Source organism: Solanum lycopersicum, chromosome 2, assembly GCF_036512215.1.
Source record: "Solanum lycopersicum chromosome 2, SLM_r2.1".
NCBI lineage: Eukaryota > Viridiplantae > Streptophyta > Magnoliopsida > Solanales > Solanaceae > Solanum > Solanum lycopersicum.
In genome coordinates, this window is record NC_090801.1 from 46,104,309 (window position 1) to 46,127,359 (window position 23,051).

A 23,051-nucleotide genomic window follows, 5' to 3' on the forward strand; every position below is an offset into this window, starting at 1 on the left:
GGGCCGTCACAGACCCTTTAGTGAAATTTAGTCTCTGAACTTTGTGACGAAGGTAGCAGGACGGACCGTCGCAGGCACGACGGGCCGTCACAGGCTGCGTGACCCTGACTGGGTCGGATTTCTGTTAAATGTTTTAAGGGGCGTTTTGGACTATTCATGTTTATAATTATAAAGTTATTGGGTTAATGTTAATAATTCAATTACTGGGGGTTAAAAAAGATAACCTTGAATCAAATAGTGGGTTATTTTATCATCTTTTATACTTAATTATATGCTAATTAGGGTAAAAGAAAAAAGGTTTGAATAAGAAAAAGAGAAAGAACAGAAAGAGAGGGAGAACGATCGAAAGAAGAGGGAAACGAAGAGGATAGCAAAGATTTTGGAGAATTAGATTGTTTGATCACAATTCTTCGGTTGAGGTAGGTTATGGTTTATGCTATTTCATAGCGAATGATATGTATTGGGTAGTATTGTAAACCCTTCTATATGCTTAATTGTGTGTTTGCATGATGTGATTATATAATTGTGATAAAATAAGCATGATGAGGCTATTGAATCCTAAATCTTGAAAACCTCTTTGTTAATGATGATGCCTTGGTATAAAAGAAGGCTTGATGAACTAAAAGAATGAGGTTAGAGGATCGGGTGTCACGTTCCGGCGCCAGGATAGTAATAGAGCATCGGGTGTCACGTTCCGGCACCAGGATAGTAATAGAGGATCGGGTGTCACGTTCCGGCACCAGGATAGTATATGGATCAGGTGTCACGTTCCGGCACCAGGATAGAATATGGACCAGAGTGTCACATTCCGACACCAGGATAGTATATAGATCGGGTGTCACGTTCCGACACCAGGATAGTATGATGAGGATCGGAGTGTCACGTTCCGACACCAGGATAGTAAAGAGAATGAATCTTGAAATATGCTAATATACTCAATCTAAAGAACCTGTTTCCCAAATGAGTATGGTGTGGAGGCTTGAGTCCTCATAGATGTGCTTGGTGTTGTGACCAAGGGTCATGGTAATTGTTGTTATCACCTGTTGAGCATTGTAGTTGATTTTATGATATTATCTGATATATACTGTTTTCTATTTTGAGTTGGCTGATGATACCTACTCAGTACTTGTGTTTTGTACTGGCCCCTACTTGTATGTTTCTTTCTTTGTTATTTGTGGAGTGCAGCAAACGTACCGTCGTCTTCAACTCAACCGCAACTCTAGCTAGTCTTCATCGCACCAGATTTCAGGGTGAGCTAATGCTTCTAGCTTGGACTGGATCTTCTCCTTCATGTCTTGATGCCTTGAAGTTTCGGCATGGACTAGCTTTTTATTTATTCTAGCTTCCTAGATACTCTTAGATTTAGTAATTTGAGGATAGATGTTCTTGTGGTGATGACTTCCAGATTTTGGGAATAATAAGTATTGAGTTTTAGAAGTTATTTAATCGATTTTTATTAATGAGTTTAAGTCTTCCGCATTACTTTCCCGTTTATATTGTATTGAAATGTTGGGGTTTAGATTGGTTGGTTCGCTCACATAGTAGGATAAGTGTGGGTGTCACTCGCGGCTCGATTTGGGTCGTGACAGTTATAAAGTTAACAATTAAAAAATGACATGTGTCCAAATTGTGCACTTATTACTTGCCTTCAAAAGAATGTGCGCACACTCTATGACATGTCAGCATTTACGGTGTACTTATTTCATCTTAAATTAGTTTAGGGGGTAATATAACACTAGTAAAGTTTAGATGTGTCTCTAGAATTTTGGTCATAATGGAAAAGGTACTTATGTAATTTTCCTAATTTATATGATGATAGTTTAACTTTAGCCTTATTGATTTATTTAGATTTTCTAGGATGAAATTATTTTTCCACAGAGTACTGTTGTGTGACAGAACTCTTAAACAAAAGAGAAAGTTTATACATATTATGAGAAATTACTTGAGTTTCGTTTCGCTAACTATTAGATGATAATTTGAATAGAGAACTCATTTTTAAATCAAAGACCCCAGGGACAATTTATTAAAACAAAATAATATGTTTTTTTTTAAAAAATGAGATAATATATGTATGTTTTTTTTACCCTTTTAACTACAATTAATAATTTTTCTTTTGATAGATAACAATTTTATTTTAAAATATTTATTTTATCTCTGAATGAAATTATTTATAATGACATAAATAATTATAGTTTATTTTAGACACAAGCTTGGAACGAAGGGAATAATAATTTCTTTATTAAATATCGTGTCAAATCAAACTATATTACATAAATTAAAACGGCTAGAATAAAAATCATTTTGGGTAAAAGAAAAATTATTTTGGGTCGAAGAGTCAACCCTATGCATGACTTGTTACAACAACAATAATAAATACCTAGTGATATCCTATAAATAAAATTTAGGTAGAATAAAATATATACAAATCTTATTCCATCTCATAAAAGTAAGAAAGGTTGTTTCATATGACCTTTAACTCAAGTTCAAACCAATTGTATGCATGGCTATCAATTCGATGGGTCATCTGGTGTGAGGAGTAAAAATAAATATTAATGAATATGAAAATAGTCATAGAATAAATTATTGTATCTTTTTAGATTATTATGTTTGAGATAATTTATGCCACAATTTATATCATATTAATGAAATAAGTTTTCTCATATACATAGTAAGATAAGTTATATAGGGATCTTGTTCCCAATTAAACACGACCCCTTACATAAGTAATTCCTTAAGCATGCGAAAACGACGTCGCTTCTTAAAAAATTTCAACACAAGGAGGGAAAATGGAAAATCCTCCCGCCTTCCCTTTAAAACCTTATAAACATCAAAAACCTCCCGAGAAGACAGACTTCTTGAAATCCTAATGGAATCTAAGAGAAATGAAGCTTCCAATCTACACTCAAAGCGAAAAAAAACCCGTAACTCTGCTCAATTGCCTTCCTCTTCAGTTAAAGATTCAATCTTTAACAGAATCCCTGTTCTGCCAGAAGAGGTCGTCACTCAAATCCTGTTACGGCTTCCGGTGAAATCCCTTTTGAAATTCAGGTCAGTTTCAAAATCTTGGCTTGGTTTAATCTCAAACCCTGAATTTATCAACACCCATCTCAGCAAATCTGCAAATAACAAGGATTTCACTCATCATAGGTTTATGCTGACTATTTCTCTACCTAAGTATAATCTTAAGGACTGTTCTGCTAGTTCTTTGCTTTATGACTCTGCTGCTGAGGCATTGGATTTGGAGTATCCTACAAAAGAAATCCGTAGATCTGTTGAGGTTGTGGGTTCAGTCCATGGGTTAATATGTCTTGTCATTGCGAAAAAATACTTTTTAATCTGGAATCCATCCATTAGGAAATTCAAGAAATTGCCTGAATGTAGAGATGAATTTTGCTTTGGTCACCATTTCTTGTATGGTTTTGGATATGATGAGGTTCATGGGGATTATAAGGTAGTGGTAGGGTAATAATGAGGGTTACAGCTATTCATTTCTTGTTAAGGTTAAAATGTATAGTCTGAATAGTGATTCTTGGACAAGTTTAGAGGATTTTGATAGTGGGGTGCTAGGAACTGAGTCGGGTGTGTTTGTGAATGGGAAACTTCATTGGGCTAATAGTGCTTATCGTCGGTCTGGTTGGGATATCATTTCTGTTGATTTGGCTGATAGTACACGGGGAGAAGTGGAGCAACCTTACTATGCAGAAGGAGATTTTGGTTTGACCCTGGGAGTTTTGGGAAGTGATCTTTCAGTGTTTTGTAATTATCGAAGAATTCAGGCTGAGGTGTGGGTTTTGAAGGAGTGTGGGGTTAAAGAATCTTGGATAAAGATGTTTACCATCGATATTCCTTGTGATCCTAGGATGAGTTATAAGTTTTTCAATTCTTTTGCATGTCAAATAAAGGTGAAGTTTTGTTTCATTTTGGCTCAACTTTCATGATTTATAATCCAAAGGATCACTCAATCACCCATTGAAGCCCTCATCTAGAGGTTACTGGCTATAATTATGAGGCAAGCATCTATATAGAAAGCCTAGTTTGGCCTTTCTTTCAACGGAAGAAATCAAGGATGCAACAGAGGAGGAGGTTGAAATAGCTCTGATGAGGACAATTATCTGATTAGTAGTAAGACTTCTCTGTATATTCCTCAAGTGTTGTTATACTCTGTTTCCTTTCAAATATAGAACGAGATATTACTTTCTTATCTTCTTCTGCACCAGCTTGGAGTTTTTTCGACTATCTTCTCATTCCTTACTTATTTGGTCAGTCAAAGACTGAATCAACATCCACTCTGGCAGTAACGTTGTTGAGATCTTCATCAAAAAGTAACTTTGAGACTTAGCAATGTCACATTGCATGGTTGAGCATTGTAGGAAGTGACTTTAGCTGTTGTGGTCATGAGAATGCGGCGGGGTACCAACGGATAGGGTAAATTAGGAGAAGATACTGGAATTTGATTTATTTAAGAAGGTCCCCTCTAGTCATAATTAGATGCAAATACAATTTTGTCATTGTTGTTACTTTGAACATCAATTCTTCATACAATAGTTAATGCTTTTATCATGTTCACATTATCTAATCTCGACTTTAAGAAAATAACTTTTCTATGTTCTGCGATATATTTTACAATATTAAAGTTCAAATATGTGCGAGGTTATTTATCACCAAGTGAGAGATAAAAGCCTGGCTTAAAAAAATTCTAAGTTCAAACATCCACTTGTTATCCTATAACCAACCTATAACGAAGCATCTAAAAATTGATCAATGTCAATTACCCAAGCTATAGGAAGAAAATTAGCCAGTCCTTGTAAAGAAAATAATGCCAATAATTTGATAGACTTGCATATCAACTTAATTGAGGTTCATTTTGTTGATTTGTGTCCTTTGTGACCCATTAAATTGAGATAGCTTATTGCTGTGCATTAGTGAAATGATATGAAGGAGAAAAAAGGGAATGAAGCCAAAATGTGTAATTTCTTTCTGAGTTAGATTTAGTGGAGCTAGAGAGGAGGGGGTTGTTTCTACTTGATATCCAGCTCTAAATCAGCTTAATTTGCCAATTTTTGTAGCATAAAATATTGGACAAGAATGATTGATGCTTGTAATTTATTCTTTGCTTTTTAATTCTTTTTGGTATTTATAGTAGACCATGTACTGCTTAAGTTGCACCAAGGTCCATCTTAGACATCAGAGAAGTTAACAGTGCATTCCATGGCAGGTGAAATGCGACAATAACACCTAGGTGGAGCACTTGCTAGGGTTATTGTTTGATATAGGGGGCTTCCCAATAATCTTATTTAGCTAATCATATTATATTATAAGTGGGAAGCCTCCAAGTCAAAAGTTGAATTACCAAAATGTCCTTATAATGTCATTATATTGATGAACAAAAATGTACACATTTATTATAAATAAATACTATTATTTTCTATTAAACAATATTCTTATATATTTATGGAAAAAATATAAATACACTCTCTTAAAAGCTAGGTTTTTTATTTATTTAGTTTCTCTTCTTTTTTTTCATTGTTCTTCCTATTATTTTGCTTTATATCTTATTTGTATAAATTTCAAAAAAAGACCTATAACTTAAGAACTGCATCGGTTAAAAATATATTTTAATAGCACCTTATTGAAGAATACTAAAAGTTTCTATCAAAACAAAACTGAACCCACAATTGATGGTTATAAACTTTATGGAAGAAGTGTGAAAGTTTCATGTAACTGCTACTATTTCTCTATTGATTTATAAATGAATTTTTCCTCTACAACTCATATTGAATGTGTGTTGGGTTTATAATTTTCATTACTTTTTTCATATTTCATCATTATTCATGTTTTCTTCTTATTACAATTGTAAAACCTATTTGATTGCAGAACAAGATTCACAAGAGCTTTCACAATAATCTGGTAGGTAGAATAGAAGAATGTTACTATATCAAATACTAAATTGTTCTAATAATTCACAGAAACTTGAAAAGGTATAGTTTCTCCGCTTCAATTAGTCTGATATTTTTCATTTCTTGAATATTAAATCATATGAACTTTAATTAATATGTTACTTCTTGTATAATTTTTCAAATATTTATATTTTAATTTTATAGTAGTGAGTTAAATTGATCCAATTTAGCTTTAATTGACTCTAATTAGCCAAGACTGTCACAGAATATGGGATGTAAGACAGTAAATCTCTCCATCTATCTATATATTAAAGACTATTATTTAGAATTGAAAAATATAGAATTTAAACAGACATTTTCACTACTATTTAAGAACTAGGTGATAACTATTGAAAAATGAAAGAAATTGTCATTCAACTGATAATCAAAAAACTATTTCATCTATGATAGGTCAAAAAGACATGAAAAAATAGAATACATGAGGTGGAGAGAAGAACTTGAAGACTTCTTTTTAGACATGCCTAAGTCCTCATATCTCTTTCTATATATATTCTCCATCACGAAGATTATTGTTGTTTCTAATTTCTTTTGCATTTCTATAAACTCATTGTGGTGTTGTAATATTTTAGGTATTATTATGAGCTTTTGAAATAGATGTATGTATGAAGTTCAGTGTTTAAATTATATATATCTGTCAATTTATATTTTAAATGTAATTACTTTTAATCTTGTATAATTTTGATAGTACTGTCTTTTAATTTTAGAACCTTACTTAAATAATATAAATATTTCACTCTATCGTTTCTCATTAAAATAAAATAGGCAATCTTATCAATAAGTGTGCATGTATTTTTAATATCCATTTATGGCTATAAAAGGTTATCACTGATATTTAGATCATAAAAAAGACTCATACAAAGTTAAAGGAGACTATATTATATTAATTAATTTCACATACTTTTTGCTTGATGTCAAATGCACAATCCCTTTTTATTTATTTTTGTTGATACATGAAATATGATTGGTAAAATTAATATTGTTGATTTAAACATTTTCTATTTGATAGCACAATTTTAAATTATATAACAATAGTAAAAAATAAACGTGCAACGCACGTTGTCAGAAACTAGTATATATATATATATACACACACACACATATATCATGATATCATTTATGTATCTTGGATATAAATTATTCATTAGTAAATGATACTATAAAAGTATATATTATCAAAATGTGATATATCTCTAATAAAGGAAAAAAAGAAAATAAAAAAGAAGAACAAAGAGATAAATAATGAGTATTACCAAATGATATCTCTAATAAAGGATAAAATGAAAAATGATATAGAAAAAAGTAAAAATAAAATTGTTACCCAATTGGATAACATGAACAAGAATAAAAATAATAAATGATAAAAGAATGAAAGAGAAAATAAAAATAATAAATAAGGAAAGAACACAAGTAATTTATTTTATTTTCTTAAAAAGGTAAAAATATAGAAATAGAGAAAAAATAAAAAGAAGATAAACTAACCAAAATAAATAAATAAACAAAAAATTTACCAAATTGTAACTCTACTAAAATATAAGATGAAATAAAAACAAAAATAATAAATGAGAAAGAATAAAAGAGTAAATAAAATAATTAATGAGAAAGAATAAAGTATTAATGATAAAATAAATAATAAATAAGAAAAAAATGAAAATTATTAATAATAGGATAAAAGTATTGGGTCGGGTGAATTGAACCTAAATTTTAAAAGGGAAAATTGTATATAATAGCAAACTAATCACCTAAATTAAATGGAATAGCTAGGGTTTGATTTAATTGTGCTCCATAGCAAACATTAGCTAAAATTTGCCAGCATCTCGCCACTCTCCATTCTCGCTCGCCTCTCTCGCTTTATACACAGAAGTGTATAATTTTGTTTCTGTTTTGTATAAAGCGAGAGAAAATTGTATATACACATGTAAAAATGTATATCTTCGTGTTATACACTTAATTATACAATTTACAAACATTTTACTTCAAATATTGCAGAGAAAAAGGCCAACGAATTATACAATTGTGAATTATACAATTGCAGTGAAATAGAATTTTCTCTACCTTTATACAACAGAATTGTATATATTGTGTTTCTGTTTTTGTATAAAGCGAGAAAAATATATATCTTCTTGCTATACACTTATAATTATGCAATATACATACATTTTAATTCGATTCAACTGTATGCAAAACAAATTATACAATTGCAGCGAAATAGGCCAGGGAATTATACAATTGTATATGTATAGCAAATTATACAGTTTTATGTTTGCTATGGAGCGCAATTACGCAAAGTTTGCTATAGCATACAAATATGAATTTTTTGTTTGCTATATGTGAAAGTTGCCCATTTTAAAAGGTTGGAGGTGAAATTGGGCCTAAATTTAAAAAGGATTGAAGAGAAATTCGTCCTAAACTAAAGGAGGCATAGGCTGTAATTTATGGAGATTAATATTTTGGGTCACTAGTATTTACTGAATTAATTTGGGTTGGACTATAAAATTGTAATTACTTTATGTTTTGTGGCCCATTTATGTAGTCTTTCAATTGTAATGTAACATAAATGAATTGCAATTACTTCAGATTGTAACAAACAACATACCTCAATTAGTACGGTTGATTCTTGCCTTTTTGGTGCAAATCTCTTTCAAACTTCCAAATCCCACGCGCTAACTCCAAAATACTATTGTTATTGTCTCTGACTTTCTCTTATTTATAATTGAACCCTTATTATTCGCTTTTGACGCAAACTCTAATTATCGCTTGATTAGGTTGACTTTTTTGTAATAGGCTTGTCATTACGAAGCTTATTAATCTGCCCAAATGAGCTTTTCATGATATATAAAGGGAAACTTCCGCATATATCCACTTAAATAAAATCTAATTGCTCTCTATAGTTTGATAATTACAATTCACAGCTACATGTTATATGGAGGATAGAGGCGAGCGAGACTCTGAGATAGAAGAGAGATGCGAGAGAGGGAAAATAGTGGGAGAAAGGTGAATTGTATATGTATATCGGTTAGATAATTGTATATTATACAAATACTAGGGTTTATAAAATCAAAATTTATTACCTACGCAAATACCAAACATGCAATAATAGCCTTTGTAATTAATTTTGAATTATGAAATTTTGGTCAGAATAGAGTTTCACACTATTGGTCACCCACCCCGCTATTCTTCATATACGAACTATATAAACTCATTTTTATGCAGTAAATCACCAATCACACCAGAAATATTAATTGTATTAGGCTTTCGGTGCAAAGAACATGACTCAGAAGACGTTGTCAAGTGAAATCATTTTATGGCCTACCACCCGTTATTAGGGTTGTTCAAAATCGAAATCGAGAATCCGAACCGATATTATTTGGATCAACAGTTCATGTTAATGGCTTAACAGTTTGAATCTCAGTTTACCATAAACTTCTAATCGGCTTATCGGTTAGAATTTCGATTCAGCCATATTTTTAATTCGGTGCCAGATAATTCGATAAGAAGTTTAATCAATTACATTTATATGAGTTAAGGCCTTAGACACATTTAGCCTTTAGGATTTACAATCATTTTATAGTTGACATAAGAATTTCACAAAAATATTTCAAAGATGTGTTATCTCTCATTGATTCACTGTCACTACTACCACACCGGCGAGTTATATTGAATATCATTTTCTAAGTGTTTAAATTGAGGTTTTAATGGTTGGTTCCTTTACTTTAAGTCTTTGTTTTTATCTTCTTATTATAGTGAGCGATTTAGTGAGATATGCTTGCAATGTCGCAATATTACGATCTGCAACGAAAAAGTTTTTATTTAATGGTCTAATGATCATTAGTGGTTTTCGTCAGTTGTGCTGTAATGGTTTCTCTTTATAGTTCATATCAAAATAGGTTTGGTTGTTATGATGAACAATTATTTTTCAAAGTTGTATCGTTATTAATTTACTTTTTCGAGGGTTATAAACAAACCCGAAACCTTTTAGATCAGTGGTCTATAATCATCAATCTCATTCTTTTTTTTTCGCCAAAAACCTAATATGAGGGAGTCGCAGATGATGATGTCCATAAATGAAATATTTTTCTTAATCGATCGTCAATTTTTTACTCGAAATAATTATAAAAATTTACACAAATAAGAGCGACAATATTTAACAAAAGGATATGAGTTAAAACTATAATTTTTTTAAAAAAATTCACTAATTAAATTGAAGTGGAAACAAAAAAACCATTATTTTTTTTCCCAAAATATCTTTTCTAAAGAAAGACAATTCTTTATTGACAATTCATGTGACTCAGTTGGAAGAGTTAACATTCACGCTTTACATCGTTTGAAATATTGTATCACAAAATGCACGCACTTTACTTAAGTTTTTTCTGTCACGCTAAAAGGCCTTTCTCTTAACTCACGCTTTGTTTGTGCTCTTACTCTCTATATATAGCTGTGTGTGTCTATGCATTCAATTCATTCATAACTGTATATTACTCTGTTTTTCTTTTACAGTAGCGATCTATTTTTGATTTTCTGGTAGAAAATGGTATTTGTAAATGCAGTTTAGTTTAGTTTTTGTATATGGTATTTTTTTTAAATTTTGATTAATGACAAAAGATGTACTTTTGATTCAGGTGAGGAAGATGGATTCAGGGGACGACTCTGTTTCAAAGAGGAGAACTAGACAACAATCTTTAAAACATATGGTGGAGATTGTTGAAAAGAGGAAGGAGTTGAGTCAAAGTGGGGATTCTACGAATGGAAGGAAAAGGAAAAAGATGGAGACTTCTGGAGTGGAAAACAATGGGAGGAGGAAGTTCAGTCAAGGAAATTCTGAGTACTTAACAAAGCAGAGTTTCGTTGAGGAAGTATCTGATGATGATGATTCGTCATCGGAGGAGACTGGTCCTGATCCTGATGTTGATGTTGATATTGTTGAGGAGGAGGAGGGCAATGATCCTGATGTTGTTATCGTTGCGGAGGAGGAAGAGGAGGAGTTGGAGGAGGATGAGGAGACTGATCCTGATGCAACCTCATACTTTAAGTCGGAAGTCGAATCTTCAACTGATGCTCTTCGAAAGAATCCAAAGAAGATTCTTGAAGAGTCTGAATTTCTTAAATTCATTGTTGATTCAATAAAAAATGTCGATGATTGCAAGGAATTCCCTCCTTCAGAAGAGAAGGAACATGTTTCTGTCAAAGAAACACTTCCTTTAGTATTCCGATTTAAAGACGAGGAACCTCTTCCCCCTGAGAAAGAAGAATGGGAAAAGGAAATAGAAGATCTTTTCTCTGAGATGAACATGTGCATCTTGGAATCAAATATTGGATTTACGAATCTATCAGTTTCGCCGATGCAGAGTGGAGAATTAAGTGAATGTCAAATGGGGAACCACAAGCTTAAGCTAGATGAACAAATAGGACTCTTCTGTTCAGTATGTTCATATGTCCATTTGGAGATGAAATACATCTTCCCTGATTTTGTAAGTATACGAGTTTTGTTCTTTCAAGCCCTTTTCTTTTCAAATATTTTTGTAAATACATCTTCCATCCAATTTATTTATTATTTTACTCTTAAATTCTTCAATTTATGTGTCATCTGCAGGCTCGAAGAACTCAAGGGAGGTACGAAAGAAAACGCTTTGGAGAATCCCCATCAGTCTTGGATGTTGACGGCTTCAGAGTTCCTGATTCTTCAGCAACTGAGGATTCTTCCATTTTTGGAGAAGGAACCGTGTGGGATTTGGTTCCCCAAAGTTCCAAAGATACTATGTATCCTCATCAACGTGGAGGGTTCGAGTTCATGTGGAACAACATTGCTGGAGATACAATGATTGAAAGGTTGAGAGAGCCCCTATCGCATAGTAAGGGAGGGTGCATTATCTCACACCCACCTAGCACCGGAAAAACACGACTGACCATAGTGTTTCTTCAGTCGTATCTGAAGCTGTTCCCGAAGTGTCGGCCAGTAGTCATAGCTCCGTCAAATTTACTTCTTAACTGGGAAGCGGAGTTCCAAAAATGGGCGATGGATATTCCCTTCCACAATTTGAACAGCAAGAACTTCTCTTTAAAGGAAGATGAAGGTACTGTTGGTGTCTTTCACTGTTTATCCGGTGCTGCGAAAAAAAATCCACATCTTATACGGATGGTGAAGCTGAAATCCTGGGCGAAAAGTAAGAGTGTTTTGGGAATTAGTTACGATTTGTTCAGGATTCTCACAGGTGAAGATGGAGAAGGTTATAACAAAGAGCTTAGAGAAATACTCCTAAAGTTTCCTAGTCTGCTGGTCCTTGAAGAGGGGCACACTGCTCGGAATGAGCACAACCTTGTGTGGAAAGCACTGAAGAAGGTTGAAACAGAGAAGCGCATACTTCTTTCTGGAACTCCGTTCCAGAATAACATCAAAGAACTGTACAACACTCTCTGTGTAGTCAGTCCAAAGTTTGCTGCTGATTTGGAGCAGAAATGGGCTTCTCTTAGCAGTTCAATTGACAAGAATGCCCGAGCGTTGGAAGAGCTTAGGGACATTCTTTCACCCCTTGTCCATAAATGTAGCGAAAATGTAAAGAACGTAAGCCTTCCAGGTATACGGGATACAGTAATACATTTGAAACCCACAGAATTGCAGGAGGAGTTACTTAAAAGAGTTCCTGAGAATCCGGGATCCTTTTATGAACAAAATCTGATGTCTCTGATCTCTGTTCATCCTTCATTAGTGGCAAATAGGAAGGAGTTCTCTGAGTTAGAAAGTCAGCTCAAGGAAAGAAGGTGTCGGTTGGATCCTGATATTGGGGTAAAAATGAAATTTGTTATTGAACTGATCAGACTATGTGGTGGATTGAAGGAGAGGGTTATAATATTTAGCCAGTTACTAGATCCTCTAAACCTGATCAAGGAGCAGCTCAATTCTCTCTTTAGCTGGACTTTAGGCCGAGAGATTCTCTATAAGGATGGGAAACTTGATGTAAACCAGCGGCAGATATCAATAAATTCTCTTAATGACCCTAAGAGTGATGTCAAAGTGCTTCTTGCATCGACAAAAGCCTGCTCAGAAGGGATAAGTCTAATAGGGGCCTCAAGAGTGGTTTTGCTTGACGTTCTCTGGAATCCCTCGGTAGAACAGCAAGCCATCAATCGAGCATACAGGAATGGTCAGACAAAATTTGTTCATGTTTACTGTCCAGTGACATCGAAATGGGAGGTTGACAAGATCGAACAACAAACAAGAAAGAGATATCATTCAGATGTAATACTGTCCAGGAATGAAGAGAACACTTCATGTTCTGTGTCAGAGGATATCATACTAGAATGCATGGTTAAGCATGACGGCCTCCGTCATATTTTTGAAAAGCTATCTCATGCACCTCGTGTGGTGCCTTCAACATGCTTTTATTTTGGTAGCCAACCTTCAAAAGGGAGCAGTTAGGTCGTCCGACTTGTTTTAGTGTATTTCGTTAACTTTGTAAAATGGCTCAAATGTTTTATCTCTTTCTTGTAAGGCTAGGATGCTGTTGCTGCGAGACATTTTCTTGTAAGCACGATAAGGCTTGAAGGACTGAAAAACTTAATTGTATGCCAATTGTGGTGCCAAGAAAAAAACTAGTAACTTAATAGGGGAAAAGGCGGAAACACAAGACTTCTGGAGCAACCTTAAGGTTTGACATAGTGTTCACTGTAGGTACTTACCTTGTTTCTAATATTAAATCTCTTGTTATCTTCAGCATTAGTTTGGAGTTGTTTGTGCTTCTAATACCTAGCTGTAATTTGACTTTTAGACTATCTTCTCATTCTTTGACTTATTGGTCAATCAAAGTCAGAATCGTCTTTCACTTTGGCAGCGATGTTAAGTGTGGTAAATTTCAAGGGTAAAGTATTTTAGGATGCAAATTTAGCTATTGTTGTCATGATAGTGCGGTGGGGTATCAAAAAACAGGGTAATGTAGGAGAAAATGGTGCGGGGATGAGGACACTGGCTATTGTAAAATAAACGGAAATACAATTTTTTCCATCTGTTTTCTTCACAGATATTTTTCCTTCCTACAATATTGAATTCTTTCTTGTGCTCGAGTATCTATAATCTGACTTCCTAGTTTAAAACAAATAAGTGTTGTACATTCTGTTCGTCTTTCACATATTAAAGTGAAAATATGTGTGATGCTCATGTATCAGTAATTGATTGATGCAAACCTCAGTTTAAAGCATTTCTAATCAATACTTGTTGTGCAATCAACAATCTATCATGGTACTTTGAAAACAAACCAAGTCATTGTAGCCAAGCTATAACGAGGAAAAATTAGCTAATCCTTGTCAGTAACAATGTCAAGAATTCAATAGACATGCATTAAGTTATACTGTGATTTAATTTGTTGATTTACGTCGTTGTTGATTAGAAATTGAGGAAGCAGGAGAGAAATGTAGTGAAGACCAAGCAACTTATTGGCCTGCAATGTGTTGTTCAAATTCTTGACGAGTAGATTTACTGGAGCTTGATTGGTTAAGTTGGTTGCTCTAACTCAACTCGTTACCCTTTTATTGGCAGCATAATATGTAGTACGATCAGCATGACAACCGCTTGATGTTGCATCATTTTTCATCTAGACGCCAGATTAGTTAACAATGCTATGTTTGTTTTGTGTCCATTGCTTAAAAGTTGAACGGAAGCAACTTTGACAATGGAACTTGTCTCTTTGCTTAAATAACACATCAGTTCTAACGAAAGTGATGTTTGCGTGAGAATTATTTACTGATATGGTACTATTGAACTTTCAGGACGTGAATGCTGATGCTAGGAACAACTAATCTACTACTTATCTGAAAGGATTGCAATGATGAAGGAAAGATGTCTTTTCTCTGTTTTTACTGTTTCTTGTTTTTGGCTCCTAAAGATATAAAGTTGCATTAAGGTCCTAACGCTATTTTGTTGTCATTTTTCTGGTTCATTGTCATTTTGTTGCTATAAATTATGATAACGTACTTGAAATGAGATGAGACTAGCATTATTATTCCAATGAAGCTTCTTTTTTACAAACTTACCTATTTCATGGAATGACACCTCACAGGGAAGTCATCGTTACTTCTGCAAGAATCAATATTTAAACTATCATGTCTGTGAAAAAAAGGCATAATAGATAAACGTGCCCTTATAATTTGATCTCACTTGACATCTATATCATTCAACTTACAAGTAGACATGTTTGTATGGATTTGTCATTTTATTAAAGAAAGACATCTGTTTATGTGGAATCCATAAGGAAATTCGAGAAATTCCTCATCTCTAGAGAGTTATGTGTCACATCTCGCCAATTTTAGAGTGTAAATAAGTAGGGACTTGTAAAGTAATTTTATTTATACTTTAGCCTCCTAAGAAGTAGTATAAATAGGGAGACTCTTATTTATAAATCATTTATCCAAGTTGTAAGCAATCTTCCAAGTAATATAAAAGCTTTCTTCCAATCTTCTCAAGTCTTTCTTTACATTCTTTTAGCGATCGTAGTCTTAAAAACTTAATTGAGCTTACAAGATCTTAAAAAATTAGTGAGTAAATTGTCAAGTGTCGCACGGATCATTAGTGAGACTCTAAGTCCATGAGATAGGGGTTTCAAATTCATGTGTGCTTCTGGATAGGCCTTTTGGATATGATGAGCTTCATGATGATTATAAAAAAGCGTCAGGTTTCCAAAATTTGAGTTATGACAATTCACATCTTGTTAATTTCAAAATATAGTCTGAATAGTGATGTTGTGCAACAAGTTCATTTTATGTTTGAGAAGTGATCTTTGCATGTTTTGTAACTATAAGAGAATGCATGCCCATGTGTGTGTTTCGAAGGAGTATCGTGTTAAAGGAGTCTTGAACTAAGATTTTACATCAATATTATCTTCCTAATGATCCTGTGGGTGATCAGTTTGTCTATTCTAGCTTTTGCATTGGAAATAAACACTACCAAAAAAAGGTCAAAACCCAAAAAAAGATGTGAAATATTTTAATTTATTATTTTGTTTTAGCAAAATTGACCTCCTGAGGTTAATAGTTTGCAAAAGTAAATATATTTGTTGAGTATAAACAAGAAAATGGAAAATATTAAACCGACTAATGAGATTCGTACACGAGTACTATCTCAATTCAAGGAGGTGAAATCATGTGTTAAAGGTGTTAAAAATATGTTAGTTAATCATTTCGTGTAATATGTTACTTGTATATATAATATTTTTTTTCGACGAAGGGTGTTCAATTGGACACCCCAAACCACCATGTGACTACACCATTGCTTCCTATCATAGTAGGGGGGGGGGGGGGGGTTCAAACTCGAGATGGTGCATATTATTGTATAGTTTAAAAATCAACCTTAGAGATCGATAATTTTTTAATAGAAAATAATAATGATATTGACCTTGGAAGTTAATTTTTTTACTCGATTAGATTTTCAAAGATTACTAGCTATATGTGAAACATTTTCAATGAAAGCTTAGTTTGACCCCTTTTTGCGATAAATTTCCAGCAGTGACATAGTCAGAAATTTTACGAAGGATATTCAAACATTGAGTAATTAATTATTCTTTTCTTACAAATGAGTACACCAAAAATTTTAAAATCAAAATATATAATGCATAGCTCTATTGAGTTCACATTTAATTTAAGAAAAAAGGTTTAAAAATACCACAAACTTTGTTCCATTGTTTAAATTTACCCTCGCTATTAAAATGAAGTTAATTTTACCCCTATCATTACTAATTTCACCAAATTTACCCTCCATTAGATGGATTGACCCAATTTTTTTTTTTTAAAAAAAACTATTTCTTATTTTAACCCAATAACCCAACGCTTGAAAAAAAAAGTCAACCAGCGTTAGTCCCACAAGATAGTGCCATATAGGCCAAAAAGAGGTAGAAAATTATTAATAAAATAAGTTTAGGCGGTAATAGGACCTTAGTATAGTATAAGTGTGTCTCTAAAATTTCGGGCATAGATTGAGGGGTACTTGTACATTATCCTGAAATTTACTAATTTAAAGGAAAAATAATTGATGGAGTGATACTTAATGAACATGCTAAGTTTAAAGCTATTACAAAAAAGAAAATGATTAGTTTTTGAAAAAACTATATAGAATATTTTTCCGGGTACAATAAGAAAATATTTTCAGAAAACATAGAAAAACATAAAAATGTTCTTCTCAAATTTCCTCAACACAAATGGAATTTGAAGTTCAACCTATAAAGTATAAGTTGCCAGTAGAATGAAAGGAACAATGCATTTTATTGATTGTAAACTAAGTATATATAGATTCTGTACAACTTCTATAGCAAAGAAATAAACTTAAGAAAAATGTTAACTTATCTATGACCTATATATTAGGAGAAAGTTACAGTAGAATCTTAAAGAGAAGACACTACTAAATTTGATCGTTATTATGCCCCCCCGCAAGTTGGTGGTGTCAACAACATCCAACTTGGAAAATTGTTGGACAAAAGAAGCTCTGGGAAGAGGTTTTGTGAGTATGTCACTTGATCATTTGAGTGAAGCTGGTGAACTTCAATTTCCTTGTTCTGAACTTATTCACGAACAAAGTGAAAATCAATGGCGACATGCTTCATCCAACTATGAAAGACATGACTGGAACAAATGTAAGTGGTGCTGATGTTGTCACAAAAAACCCGTGAAATTGAGCGTTGTTTCTTGAAGGCCCATGAAATCAATGGCGACATGCTTTACAACTCTATACCAGCTTCTGTAGAGGATCAAGATATTGAGTGTTGTTTCTCGAAGGACCATGAAATTGGTGTGAATCATTTTGATCACAAGCCCAATCTGAATAGCCAGAGGTAGAAGTAAAATCATTTTGATCACTAGCCCAATCTGAATATGAATAAACAACCAAACGAGAATATGGAGCTTTGACAATCTATATGCCGTATTGGCGGGTGCGACGAAGATAACGAAGTAATCGCTTGATTGCTTTCCAGTAAGAGTGACGTGGATTTTGCATAAATTGAGAGAGCTTTCTAACTGTGAAGGAAATGTCAGGACGCGTAAAGGATAAGTAGTGCAACTTTCCAATTACCCGCCTATAAAGAGTACCATCAGCTGGAGGATCATTCACTGAAGCTGTCAAAATGGTAGTTGATGTTATAGGTGTAGGAGCTCCTTTACCGTCTAGGATGCCAACATCCTCTAAACGATCCATGATGTACTTGTGTTGTGACAAAAAAAGACCAGCAGTAGAAGAGATAACCTCAACACCCAAAAAATAATAGAGTTGCCCAAGGTCTTTAAAGAGAAATGAGTGGAAAGACCATCAATTATATCATGATGAACCCGACGAATCTGATTATATCATAAACAGTGAATCCAAAATTATGTAAAATAAATAAAGAAGAATCAGATTGGGACTTGACAAATTCAACAGTTAGCAAATAACTTTTAAGCTCATTCTGCCAAGCAGGGGGGCTTGTTTCAAGCCATAAATTGTGTTATTCAAATGGGTGGAGAGACTTTGATCTTCAAAGCCTGATGGTGCCTCATATAAACTTCTTCTTCAAGGCGTCCTTGCAAGAATGCATTATTGACATCAATCTAATAGATTATCCAGTTTTACTGTGTCGCAATTGGAAGCCCCAACAGAATAGTTACTGGTTTGGCTACTAGGCTGAATGTGAAATGGAAGTCAACGCTTGGACGCTGGTAAATCCCTTTGCAACAAGACGAGATTTAAACCTGTCAGTGGAACCATCAAATTTATATTTTATACGAAACAACCACTTGCACTCAACCACATTAATCAAAGGAGTAACTGGAATCAAATCCCATGTCCGATTCCTAACAAGTGCATCAAATTCAGCTTGCATCGCTTCTTTCCAATGAGGGTGAGGACATGCTTGTTTGTATGTATAAGGAACAAAGGACGGAGAGAGTTGAACACTGACACTAAATTGCTTGGGTTTGAGGATATTTGTTTTGGAGCGTGTGACCATGGGATGACTAGTATGATTAAATTAAACTATATTAAATTAATTAGTAAAAAAAACAACCCTCCATCTCCCCCACGTCTAAGATCATGATTCTTTCATTAAATATGCAAGTTCTTCAACTTTTCATCTTCTCTTTTAAGTATTAATTATACTCAGTTATGGGTTTGACATTAATCGTCTTTAATTTCCAATCTTAATATCAATTGTAGAGGTAAAGTTATGGTTTCCATTCATAATTCCTATAAATCTCTAACTAATGGAAGAATATTTTTTTTTCACCAATTACTTTCTTTTTATGAGATTATTTCGGTGATTTTCAGGTACCATTTATGTTATTTTTTTTGTTTAGTAATAATAATATTATATAAGATTTTAATAATGAAATTTTGTTTCTTACTTTTATCATTATCACTTTAGATGAATTTTTTTCCAGCTAGATTATTGTTTTATGAATTCTTGAATTTATTTGGAATCTTATATTTGTATGTTGTTCTTTGCCATGTAGAATATCATTTTTTTCTTATTCATATTACATCATCTTATGGATTATCATAATATACATTGTTCTACTTCTTTTATCAATGTGGATTGTAGGGACACATACAAAAAATTGATAGTTATTGATGGAGTAACTCATTCTTCTTATTGAGATTTTTGTAGCTTTAATGATTATTCATGCATGATTTTGCTAGATATTTTGTTTTTTTACAATTTATGTTTACTTCTCCTTTAATATTATTTTTTATTTAGATTTCAACTTCATAATCAATAAACTACTTTTTAAAAATTGAGATATTTTCCAATTGATGTGTGTTCAAATACTTTATATTATCTACGTATATCATGAGGAAGACTCTTGAATTTTGATAGGATATGAGAGAAAGGGTCGACAAGAACTCAAAATATTATGTACTAATTTTGTATTTATTTTTCTATCTATATTATTATCGATCAAAGTCTTATAAAGCATGTATACATTGTATTCTTTTTCCTTCTCTATTTTTTTTGGGTTTTTTTCTCTTCTCTATTAGACTTCTTAATTTAGTTTTCTATGAATGCTTTATTGTCGTAAGTCTAAATACTTATTTAAGCTCAAATTAGCCATTTGTGACTTTATTGAAAGTTTGCTAACTATTAATGAAAGTTCAAAAGTTATAGTAGATTGCTTAAAAAGAATTAATTTAAAACATCAAAATGTGTCCCTCATTTTGGTTTTTTTTTTGGTTATATTATTAATGTTTTATTTACAATTTTTGCATTATATTATTCATTACATGTTGTTTACATAATAAATGTTTTCATTGCATTTTAGTCATTCTAACATATCTATAAAAATTCAAATGAAACACACGTGCAAAGCACGTGTTCAAAAACTAGTATTATGAAAAGGATAGGTGTCTTCCAAAAACTGAATATACCTAGATAAATGCAATTTATTTTTTTATTGGATCAAAATATTGGTCACAGTATGTTTATTATAAAATCCTATATATACACAAGGAGTCGATTTTGGCTCTAACTTATTTTTGGCATATGGTTTAAGCCGAGGTAACATTAACAACCAAAAACTCTAAGTGATTCATACTTTGGAGCCTCATGAAATAAAATTTCATAAGGACATTTATTTTGTAAATTTGGAGTGGGTAGATGGTTTACAAGGTTGACTGCTTTGGTGGCAGGCAAAACTCCAAAAAGATGAGGGCAAGGAGGCTTGATGCAACAAGGTTTTGGCAGTCTCAACTAATGTGTCCGCGTTCAACTGATGCAACTCTTTTAGGCGTGTATGGCGGTGTCACTAAGAGTTTAATACCATGAGTTTAGAGATATCAGGATAAACCTTGGAACTCAACACCACCATCAGTATAGAGAGATAATTTTGATTTGGAACCGATGCTCAAGTAAGGGATGTAAAGCTTGAAAGACATCAAGAACTTCTTTTTATTTATTTTATAGTGAACAACCAAATGTATTTCGAGTATTGGTCAACAAATAAGACATAATATCTCTTGTGATCAATTGAAAAAACAATAGATTCCCCCATAAATCAGTATAAATTATTTGCAATGGTCGTTGTCTGTGTAATGAGTTTTTAGAAAAAGGTAACCTAGAATAACACGAATTGAAAATGGAAGCAGTTCTAGAATGTGAAATTGGAAGAGAAAATTGATGTAAAATCGTGTTTAAAGTACGACGATTAGGATGGCCTAAACAACGTGTATAGGAACGACAATATTGCATTGAGGGGTATGATGTGCACTGCCCGACAACCACTCATATATCCCATCTCGATTTTGTCCGCGAAACTGAGGTGCCCCCGTACTCATATCCTTCACATAATAAGAAAAAGGAAAGAATTCAATGAACGTATGGTTATTGTGGCATGATTTGGATACAGAAATAAGTTTATTTTTTTTTATAGAATGAGAACATAAAGTATTAAGAAGCTTAAATTGCTAATTCGATGCACTTAAGTTAGTATTATGGTATGAGATATTTGAATGGTGTTGCCGTTCCCTACTGCTATCTCCTCTGGACCATTGTAGGTGGGCACATCAGTGAATTTTTGCGCATTAGAGGCCATATGATGAGTGGCGCCTGAATGATCCTGTTGAATTGGAGATCGAGCAACATAGTTTGTCCGGGCTTGTAGTTGATTGTGTGATTGTGATCTGCAAACCTTAGCAGAATGACCAGGACGGTCACACAACTGGTACTTCAGAGTGTGATCATGAAACTGTTGTTGGTTATTGTTGCCAGCACGCCATGGTTAGACAGGACTTGACTGGTTGGTGTTGGGGGAATTTGCATTTGAACGACGATTATAGGTGTTTCCGGGGCGAGTATGCATGCTTGTTTGCTATGCAATAGCAACATTAATGGGTGTTGAGAGTGGCTTCTTTGCTTCTTCATGCTTAATGAAAAAAGTAACTTCTCATAAAGTTCTGGATAAGAGATTAGTAGAATCTCTTGCACGGATAGCAGCTGGTATTTCACGGAATTCAGGTCCAAGTCCAGTGCGGATTTTGACAATCAATTCCTCATTGGACACAGGAGCTCCACCAGTGGAAAGTTCATCACAGAGAGATCGAACATGGTGTAGATAATCAATGACAGGAAGGGTTTATTTTGCAATACGAGCGAGATGATCGCGCAAACTAAAGATTCTTGTTTTCAATTTATTGGCATACGCAGTGTGCAAAGCATCCCAAGCAGCCTGAAAAGTGGATGCAACAACAACTGTAGCAGCAAGAGTTGGATCGAGGCAAAGATGGCATTTTGAATCAATTGATCTTTGCGATACCATGAAAAAAATGCAGGATTTTTGACGTCTTGATTATTTTGAGCCATTGTACGAGCAAAGTCTGGGCGAGAACCGTCAAGATGGCCAATAAGGTTGTGACCACGCATAAGCATGGATAATAACAGATAGTATTAAATAAATAGTATTAAATAATATTAGTATTTACTGTGTACTAATCCTAGTCCTATTAGGATTAGTACTCCTTAATCCTAGTCCTATTAGGATTAGTACTCCTTCCTATATCTCCTATATATATCTCCCATGTATTCCCTTATTAGGTTAACACTTCAATACAATCAATATTCCTTCATGGAGAGAAAACTTCTTCTCCGAGAAGCCGCTGTTATGGAGCCGGCCACCGCCCTCACCGCAAGCCAGAACTATCGCGGGAGGCGTAGTGGCGGCCGGCAGGGGAGCCACGGCGGCTACGACAGAAACAGCGGAGGCTGCGGGCGCGGCGGTCGGCAAGGCAGTCGTCCGTCGTACGATGGTCAGCAACACGGCAGCAACAACAGCCTGCACTCCTTCGGCAGCGGCGGGCAGTCATCTTCCAGCGGCGGACAGGGCACTTACGAGCGGGATCGTCCAACTTGTCAAATCTGTCAGAAAATAGGACACACCGCTGTTCGTTGCTGGTTTCGGTATGAGGAGAGCCGAAATAGTGATAACCGTGCCAATTATGCATCTCAAGCCGGCCCTTCCTCTGAATGGCTGTTGGATACTAGGGCCAACATGCACGTTACTTCTGATCTATCCAAGCTTAACGCTCCAAATCCATATCATGGATCCAATGGTATTACTGTTGGCAACGGTGAGTCCCTTAATATTTCTCACACTGGCACG

At 33.8% G+C, this 23,051-nt stretch overlaps 1 protein-coding gene and 1 long non-coding RNA gene across 3 annotated transcripts; both read left to right on the forward strand.

Moving 5' to 3' along the window:
* Nucleotides 1-2,848: 2,848 nt before the first annotated feature.
* LOC112940909 (uncharacterized) lies at nucleotides 2,849-6,663 on the forward strand. Of its 2 annotated transcripts, none has more exons than XR_011214571.1 (3): nucleotides 2,849-3,048; nucleotides 5,875-5,978; nucleotides 6,348-6,663. It is a non-coding gene; the product is annotated as an uncharacterized lncRNA (long non-coding RNA). The 2 variants fall into 2 exon arrangements; XR_003245189.2 differs by lacking the exon at nucleotides 2,849-3,048 and adding an exon at nucleotides 3,646-4,122.
* A 3,883-nt stretch (nucleotides 6,664-10,546) lies between these two features.
* LOC104645619 (SNF2 domain-containing protein CLASSY 3-like) lies at nucleotides 10,547-13,368 on the forward strand. Its single transcript, XM_069294275.1, has 2 exons — nucleotides 10,547-11,422; nucleotides 11,545-13,368. The coding sequence occupies exons 1-2, from the start codon at nucleotides 10,547-10,549 to the stop codon at nucleotides 13,366-13,368; spliced, it is 2,700 nt and encodes an 899-aa protein (XP_069150376.1).
* Nucleotides 13,369-23,051: the final 9,683 nt, after the last annotated feature.

Bases quoted from the DNA above. Each gene is read 5' to 3' on its own strand.
- LOC104645619 (XM_069294275.1), top strand. From the start codon at position 10,547: ATGACAAAAGATGTACTTTTGATTCAGGTGAGGAAGATGGATTCAGGG. The intron at 11,423-11,544 runs GTAAGTATACGA...TGTCATCTGCAG, and splicing joins AATACATCTTCCCTGATTTT to GCTCGAAGAACTCAAGGGAG.